Source organism: Molossus molossus, unplaced genomic scaffold (assembly GCF_014108415.1).
Source record: "Molossus molossus isolate mMolMol1 unplaced genomic scaffold, mMolMol1.p scaffold_m16_p_19, whole genome shotgun sequence".
NCBI classification, from domain to species: domain Eukaryota; kingdom Metazoa; phylum Chordata; class Mammalia; order Chiroptera; family Molossidae; genus Molossus; species Molossus molossus.
The window spans coordinates 4,442,264-4,450,252 of record NW_023425354.1 but is presented as its reverse complement, the minus strand read 5'-3'; the positions used below and the strand labels follow the sequence as shown (position 1 = coordinate 4,450,252).

The 7,989-nt window shown below is 62.1% G+C and overlaps 2 protein-coding genes across 2 annotated transcripts; both read left to right on the top strand.

The window, feature by feature from the left end:
• The first annotated feature begins 571 nt into the window (after nucleotides 1-571).
• On the top strand, nucleotides 572-3,297 carry GALR2 (galanin receptor 2). Its single transcript, XM_036269385.1, has 2 exons — nucleotides 572-991; nucleotides 2,442-3,297. The coding sequence occupies exons 1-2, from the start codon at nucleotides 624-626 to the stop codon at nucleotides 3,235-3,237; spliced, it is 1,164 nt and encodes a 387-aa protein (XP_036125278.1). The 5' UTR covers nucleotides 572-623; the 3' UTR covers nucleotides 3,238-3,297.
• Nucleotides 3,298-4,512: 1,215 nt separating this feature from the next.
• ZACN (zinc activated ion channel) lies at nucleotides 4,513-7,857 on the top strand. The gene is made up of 9 exons (XM_036269489.1): nucleotides 4,513-4,606; nucleotides 4,686-4,810; nucleotides 4,958-5,002; nucleotides 5,169-5,275; nucleotides 5,493-5,662; nucleotides 6,482-6,606; nucleotides 6,714-6,924; nucleotides 7,054-7,218; nucleotides 7,670-7,857. Exons 1-9 carry the CDS (start codon nucleotides 4,513-4,515, stop codon nucleotides 7,855-7,857), a joined length of 1,230 nt encoding a protein of 409 aa, XP_036125382.1.
• The last annotated feature ends 132 nt before the right edge of the window (nucleotides 7,858-7,989 follow it).

The following is a 7,989-nucleotide window of genomic DNA, read 5'->3' as shown; positions in this document are numbered from 1 at the left end:
TGGGGTACACCGCAGGGCCGACCCACTCGCCAGTTCTGGAAAACCGAGGCCCCACTGCCTCCACTTCCTGTCACCTCCCCAGCACCACCGCTTAGCACCCGCCCGGAAATCTTCCCTGGACGCCCCAGCCGGTCCGGGAAGGTCCGACGCGCCCACTGGGCTCCAGGGAAGTGCTAGGCGCGCTGGGCACCGGGCGAGCGCTCCCTCCACCGCTCCTGCGTTCGCCGGGGGCGAGGGGGGGTAGGTCAGTTCGCTGCTCAGCCCGGTACAGCCCAGACCCGGGGGCTGGAGCGCGCCGACGACACCCGAGGCCCCTGCGCCCCGGAGTTGGGGTGCTGGTGCCTCGGCCCGGACGCGCCACGGCCATTCGATAGTCCTTCCCGCCCCCCGCGCGGCCAGACGCCTGCGGGGCGGGGCGGGGGGGCATCCCACCTCTCCAGCTGCTCGCTCCTCCCCCTGGGTCCAGCACACCCGGGGCTCCAGCTCCAGCCGCCGAGAAGCTCTCCCGCCTGCAGCTCCGCGGAGTCGTGCTGTGCGCTGCAGCAGGGGGGCAACAGGGGCCCCACGCTCGCCAGGACTCAGACGGCTGCAGGAGCCAGGGTAGCCTTGCGTTCGGCTGCGCCATGAATGACTCGGGCGGCCCTGGGGCCCAGGACGCCAGTGAGGCGGGCGGCGGGGGCAGCTGGCAGCCCGAGGCGGTCATCGTGCCCATGCTATTCGCGCTCATCTTCATCGTGGGCACCGTGGGTAACACATTGGTGCTGGCCGTGCTGCTTCGCGGAGGCCAGGCGGTCAGCACCACCAACCTGTTCATCCTCAACCTGGGCGTCGCCGACCTGTGTTTCATCTTGTGCTGCGTACCCTTCCAGGCCACCATCTACACCCTGGACGGCTGGGTGTTCGGCTCGCTGCTCTGCAAGGCGGTGCACTTCCTCATCTTCCTCACCGTGCATGCCAGCAGCTTCACGCTGGCCGCAGTCTCCCTGGACAGGTGAGCAAGTGCCCTGGAAGCCCAGGGGCCGGCACCCAGGCCGGAGCAGGACTGTGGGGTCAAAGAGAGAAAGACAGAGCCCTAGGTTCCTAAGTGGTTAGAGCATCCACTGAGCACTGAAGGGTCACAGGTGCGATTCCCTGCCGTTGGGGTGAGTGCAGGAGACAACCAATTGATGCGTCTCTATCATCTCTCTCTCTCTCTCTCTCCCCCTCTCTCTCGTCCTCCCTCCCTTCCACCCTCTCTAAAAATCAGTGGGAAAAAAATATGCTTGGGCGAGGATTAACAAAAAAAAAAAAAGGAAAGGAAAGCCATACAGAGAATAGAAAAGGACTCTAAGAGGGCAGAGGGACCAGGAGGGAATGAAAGAGAAGGCGGAGAGTTGGAGAAAAAGGAGTAAGAGCGAGGGACCAGGGTGTCCCTCTATTAGGTGCGTCCTTGGGGCTGCAGGCTGGAGACCTCAGCTCTCTAGCGCCGCCGGCACCCGGCAAAGCACAGCGTTTCTGGGTACAAAGCGTTTTCCCGTGCTTGGTCTCCCTGAGGCTCAACGTCCCCGTGAGATTGGAGTGGGAGGGATTATTGTGCTCAATTTACAGATTTGCTCAGAGTCGCCCATTCAGTAATTGTGTGCGGGAAGCCAGCAGTCTCCTGGCGTCAAACACAGTTTTGAAGCCATGTTTTGCTCGGCGCACTCGACTGCGGTCAGGACTGTGGAATCTGGGTCCTTTGAGGGGGCCCATGTCAAAGTCTGAGCGAGCAGGCCCGAGGACCCCTCGGTCGGTCCCATCTCTGCACCCCCACCTCCAGACCCCGGTCAAGGGCGGGGAGAGGAGCGTGTCCAAGCACGTCCACCCTCCAAGCCAGAGTTTAGGACACTTGGATGATTCTTGGGGAGGAAATACGGCTCTGACTACAGTATCTCTCCGCCCCCGCATGTCTCTGTCACCCCTGGAAAAGCAGCCAGGTGAGGCCACATTCCGCATATACCTCCCAGTTCACTGAACGCGGCCTGTGTCGGTCCCAAGAGCGCTGGTGGGACCCATAGAGCGTCGGCTTCTCTAAGCAGATTCCTCGAGGTACCTTGCCGGACGTGTTTTCAGGCTGTCTGCTACAGCCTCAAGGCGCCTGGGTCCTACCTCTCCGGCCCCGGCACTGGTGGGTAATCACAGCCTCCCGGTGCCCCACAGCCGGTTCAGCCTTCACGGTGCCCTCTTGGTGAAGTCCGACTGTGGTAATAGTCCCGGAAAGAGCAGATGAGTGGCCTAAGCGTGCGCCTTTCCAGTTGTTGCGTCTCTCCCACGTCTAGAGTGTGCGGGATGCACTGGGTCGCCCTCTGGGTGTGTGCGGTGTGACAGTGCACGGAGGACCTTCCTCGAGAGCGGGTGTGAGGCTCGAGGTGTAAAGGTCCGGGCTTGCTCCCACGAATCTCCCTTCCTGGCCTGACCCGCAGGTATCTGGCTATCCGCTACCCGCTGCACTCCCGCGAGCTGCGCACGCCTCGCAACGCGTTGGCGGCCATCGGGCTTATCTGGGGGCTGTCGTTGCTCTTCTCTGGTCCTTACCTGAGTTACTATCGCCAGTCGAAGTTGGCCAACCTGACCGTGTGCCACCCGGCGTGGAGCGCGCCTCGACGCCGCGCCATGGACCTCTGCACCTTCGTCTTCAGCTACCTGCTGCCGGTGCTGGTGCTCGGCCTGACCTACGCGCGCACTCTGCGCTACCTCTGGCGCGCGGTTGACCCGGTGGCCTCCGGCTCCGGCGCCCGGCGCGCCAAGCGCAAGGTGACGCGCATGATCATCATCGTGGCGGCGCTCTTCTGCCTCTGTTGGATGCCTCACCACGCGCTGATCCTCTGCGTGTGGTTCGGCCACTTTCCACTTACGCGCGCCACCTACGCGCTGCGCATCCTCTCGCACCTGGTCTCCTATGCTAACTCATGCGTCAACCCCATCGTCTACGCGCTGGTCTCCAAGCACTTCCGCAAGGGCTTCCGCAGGATCTGCGCGGGCCTGCTGCGCCGCGCCCCGCGCACAACCTCGGGCCGCGTGTGCGTCGCGGCGCAGGGCACCCGTGGCGGCAGCCTGCTGGAGCGCGAGTCCACTGACCTGACGCACGTGAGCGAGGCGGCCGGACCTTCCGCCTCCAGGCCGGTTCCTCCTAGTGTCCCGGCCTCGCGCCAGGTGCCGGGCCAGTCCTGGCTGGACCCAAAGGCCTCCAACGGCATTCTGACAGTTAATATGACTTAAACGCACTTAGGGGTACGTTTGTGTATTAAAGGATTGGAATCAGAGGTCGGGGATTCGTGGATGGAGTTTAGTCTGTTAATAAAATGCGCAAGCCCTTTCATGTGCCGTGACGCGCTGTGTCTCCGCGTATCCCATGAGGTTCTGGGTTGAGAAGCCTCTGGGACTTCAAAGGGAACGTTGGATGATTGCGTGCAGGTGCTTTCCTGAGTGAGGGGGAAAGAGGGCAGCCCACACGGAAGACACCCGAGTTAAAAATCTGCGTAGAAATTCCCAAAGGAGTGAGGCTGGGTGGGTGGGGAGCGCGCGACACGCGAAGGCTCTTTGCACGTGGCCATCTGGCAGCGCCAGGTGCATATAGATCGGCAAACCAGCCGCGGCCGATGCGTGTGACACAGGCAGGCAGAGTGTTTAAGCGCACTCCATAAACTCGGTCGATGATGGACACAGACACTATGTGTGTTCCTAAGGAGCGTTCGTGCGTCGGTGTGTGGCGTGTCCTCCTCCCCTACTCCCAGCTCCCCGAGTCTCTGCAGTCCTATCAGTGCCAACAGACTTTAAGACTTGGGTTTTCCTTCCCTAGCTGTAGTGATCTGGGATCAGGTCTCTAACAGCTGGGTTTCTCCTTTGGGCCATGAAAGTCGCTCCGCAGCCCCGCCGGGCCTATTCCAGGGCGCACACAGCAGTTCTAAGGCACTGCTGGTTAGGGCAGGCTGAGAATCTGGGCTTTGCTCATGAACTAGCCTCCACCTGTCCCCGCTTTGCCCCTCTCCTGGAGTCCTTGAGCCAGGGCTTTTTACATGAAGTCAGTTCAGTTTAAGGAGAGGCAGGAAAACTCTCAAAGCTGCAGGGCACTTTGACAAAGCTTGAGTTTTTTGCCAGGAGGGGACCCACTATGGAAACACAAAGGAGGCCATTGATATTTGCCTAGATTGGAAGGACCAAGTCAGGAAAGGAGCAGGTGGGATTGCGGGTGGTTCTGTGCTTGCCTGGCCCACTTAGCTGGCCTTCAATGTGGCAACCTGTTCCAGGTGGTGGAAATGGAGCGGGACAGGAAAGTCTAGGCAGGTGCAGGGCGGGCAGGGCTTGGCCCTGGGCTTTGTCTTCTGGTGTTTGCAGAACCCGGGGTGCGGGTAGGGGTGCCAAGCCCGAGGCTCCAGGGTCATTGCATAGAGCAGCTGCCTTGGCCAACTGCTCAGTCCCCCAGAGAAGTGACTGAAATAGAGGTTGCAGCTTCGGCGCCGGCTGCTCCATCCATCCTCTGTGCAGTCACTAATGATGGCCCCGTGGCTCCTGCCCTATCTCGCCTTGCTCAGACTTGGCACCACCAGGCCCCTGGTCCAGGGCCACGGCTTCCGTGCACCAGCAGTTGGTAGGTGGAAGGCCTAGGGTCATGAGCTTTGGGATCTGGGCCCCAAGGCACCCAGGTGACCTCGATCTCCATCCCTCAGCTTGGCCATCCTCCTTCGGCCTCAACTCACCCCTGGAGGTTCAGGAAACCATCCAGATTCCAAACAACGGGAGCGCAGCCCTGCTCGTGGACGTGCAGGTGTTTGTGACAAATGTGTTTAATGTGGTAAGTCCCCAGGCTGAGGAGGGGGTGGGGCCCAAGTGCTGAGCTGGGAATAGGACAGGCTCAGTCCCTGGAGGGCTGCTGTCTCCTGCCTTGTTTTGTGATGGAGCAAAGTGGCCAACCCCAGGTGACATGCTACCCCTCCCCCAGGACATCCTTCGGTACACCGTGTCCTCCATGCTGCTGCTTCGGCTGGTGAGAGCCCACTGGGTGGGGGTGGGGTGAGTGTAAAAGGGTGGAGGTGGGGCAGGAGAACTGGTTCTGAGTCTAGCTCAGAAGTACCGATTTTCATCAACCTGCCAAGCTGAGAGGCACGTATATACAGACAGCCAAAGCTTTAGTGGGGTCCTTGTGTCCCCAGTCCTGGCTGGACACTCGCCTGGCCTGGAATGCGAGTGTGCACCCACGGCGCGTGCTCACACTGCCCTGGGACTCACTGTGGACCCCAGGACTCACTATCCAAGAGGCGTAAGTTCTCACCCCCGGAGCCACCATGGGTGTCCCTCTTAGTGAAATCCCTCTCCTGGTGCCCCCACAGAGCCTCACTGCCCACGTTCCCCTCACTGCTCCCTTTTGGAACCCCGAGGCCAGGGGATGGCAGCTGGGTGTGTGCCGGGGCCTCCAGCTGCTCCCCCTTCAGGGAGGGGCTGGGCCTCTGGCTGTGGTGCCTTTCCCCTCCCCGCAGGCTCTGGGTGGACTGGCAGAACCCGAGCCCGCAGGCCCAAGTGGACCAAGATGGCCACGTTGAGCTCTACCTGGCCCTCACCACGGAGACCAACTGCGACTTTGAGCTCCTCCACTTCCCCAGAGACCAGAGCAACTGCACCCTCAGCTTCTACGCTCTCAGCAATACTGGTGCTGACCCAACAGGAGCTGGGGGAGGGGGGCCCTGGCCTCGGGGTCTTACACAGGGTTAGCCCAGGGACGTGGGCCTCCGGGTCCTACACAGGGTTAGCCCAGGGACGTGGGCCTCTGGGTCTTACACAGGGTTAGCCCAGGGACGTGGGCCTGTGTTCACAGCAGTTTCCCCAGGCTGAGGGGAGCTGAGGGCCCGGAAGCAGAACAGGCTTCTCGCTCTGCACCGCCCATTCGAACCCCAGTGCTCCCTGCTCTTGCTGTGCCCCGTCTGTCTTCTCTCCCGGCAGCGACCACAAAGCAACTGCCCTCAGTAGCCAGGGCCAAAGGGCAGTGGCTAGGCCACTGGTGTCAGCTCAGGCCACTGCGGCCTCATCCCTGGACACATCCTGAAGGGGCAGCCACTCAGTAAACACCTCACAGACCAGGCAGGTGCCCAACTTGGCAGAGAAGTGCACCCTCCCCCCCCCCCCTCTGGGAAACGCCGCGGCTGGCGCCCCACGAACCCTAGTGTTCAGATGTGAGATGGCACTGGAGTCTGCAGTCCCCCCCCCCGCCCCCGCCCAGGAAGCGGTGCAAAGTGCATGTATTTTACAGTGAAAACTCATATCCTTCCTCCAGCTGAGGGAGACCTGGGGGTGGGGAGTGCAAATTCGGGTTTGGAAAGCCCTTGCATGGACCAGTTTCATCTCCGGGTCTGCCCCCAGCAGCCATCAGAAGTCTCCATCATCCCCGGGTACCAGCTTGTCCTGCCTCTACTCCCGAGAGCTCTGGGGGCAGGTGCACCTCCGTTCAGTTCTCTCCCCTCTCCTCTGCCAGCGACGGAGCTCGAGTTCCAGGCCCACGTGGTGAACAGAATTGTGAGTGTCAAGAGGGAATATGTGGTCCGGGACCTGCAAACACAAGTCCCACCCCAGCAGCTGGTGCCCTGCTTCCAGGTGACGGTGAGCCAGGAGGCAGCCGAGGCGTGAAGGGTGCAGAGCCAGGGGCATTGCCTTTCCCTTCCCACTCCCACACGTCCCCCCGAAAGCCCTAACTCCCTTCCTTCCAGTTGCTCCTACAGAACACAGCCCTCAAGACCATCATAGCCCTGCTGGTCCCTGGAGAAGCGCTGCTGTTGGCTGACTTGTGCGGGGGGCTGCTGCCCCTCCAGGCCACGGAGCGCACTGCCTACAAGGTGACCCTGCTGCTGGGCTACCTGGTCTTTCACTCCTCCCTGGTGCAGGCCCTGCCCAGCTCCTCCTCCTGCAACCCGCTGCTCAGTTAAGTCCTGCGCTCTCCCGGCCTGGGCAGGACCACCCTGCGGGCCGCCTCCTTTCTCCCTCTGCTCAGCTCCCTGGGGGCTGGAGGCACAGGCCTGGCCCCTGACCTTTGCCTCTGCCTCTCCCCAGTTTACTACTTCACCATCCTGCTGCTGCTGCTCTTCGTCAGCACCATGGAGACCGTGCTGCTGGCAGGGCTGCTGGCCCGGGACCACCTCAGGGCCGAGAGAAGCCCCAGCCCAGCCAGGGGAGGGCAGCAGCACGATCCTGACAATGGAGGGCCTAATCCTGAAGGTGGGCAGGGGCTAGGGCCCTTCCTGGGGGGAGGGGGGCTGAGGAATGAGACTAGGAGACTAGGAGCAGGCTTGGGCAGTTGGCAGGCTGCACCCCTGGGGCTGGGGTGGGGGGCCGCTGGGCTTTTCAGAGTCTCCTTGCACTCACTCTGCTGGCCACGCTGGCCCTGGACTCTGCCACGTGGGCTCTGGCAAGAGGATCTGGAGCAGGGAGCACGGTCAGCTTCCCTGAAGGCCGGGCGACTCCAAACTTCCTGATAACCGTGCCTTGCGGAGCATCTCTAGCAGGGGCTTTCTTCAACTCAGATGGCCTGGAATGGGCCAGACCCAAACACTCACTAGTCATGAATGTCAAGGAGAAATATGGCCAAGGGTGCCTGGGCCCGCTGCCCGGCTCCGGGAGAGGGTGTGGAGGAAGCCCTGAAGCACAGCCCCTTCTGCCTCTGCCACAGAAGCCACCCGAGCCACCGGCACATGGAGGAGCTGGGCTGAGGCTGCCGACCACGCCTTCTTCCTGCTGTACGTGGCAGGGGTGGTGTGCAGCCAGTTCATCTTCATTGGACTCTGGATGTGGGCGACATGCAAATCCGACCCAGCCCCAGGCAAGGCCGCACCCCACGGTGGGCAGCCCAGGCTGTAACAGGGCAGGGCCCGGCTGCAGACCTGGGGGAGGGCCATGACAGGGACAGAGGGGGAGAGAGGTCGCCTCTTCCCTAGGCCTGGAGGACCCAGGCTACCCTGAGCTCTCCCTTCTGTTAGTCTGCTAAAACGA

Bases quoted from the DNA above. Each gene is read 5' to 3' on its own strand.
- ZACN (XM_036269489.1), top strand. From the start codon at position 4,513: ATGGCCCCGTGGCTCCTGCCCTATCTCGCCTTGCTCAGACTTGGCACC. The intron at 4,607-4,685 runs GTAGGTGGAAGG...TCCATCCCTCAG, and splicing joins CTTCCGTGCACCAGCAGTTG to CTTGGCCATCCTCCTTCGGC. The intron at 6,607-6,713 runs GTGAGCCAGGAG...CCTTCCTTCCAG, and splicing joins TGCCCTGCTTCCAGGTGACG to TTGCTCCTACAGAACACAGC.
- GALR2 (XM_036269385.1), top strand. From the start codon at position 624: ATGAATGACTCGGGCGGCCCTGGGGCCCAGGACGCCAGTGAGGCGGGC. The intron at 992-2,441 runs GTGAGCAAGTGC...CCTGACCCGCAG, and splicing joins GCCGCAGTCTCCCTGGACAG to GTATCTGGCTATCCGCTACC.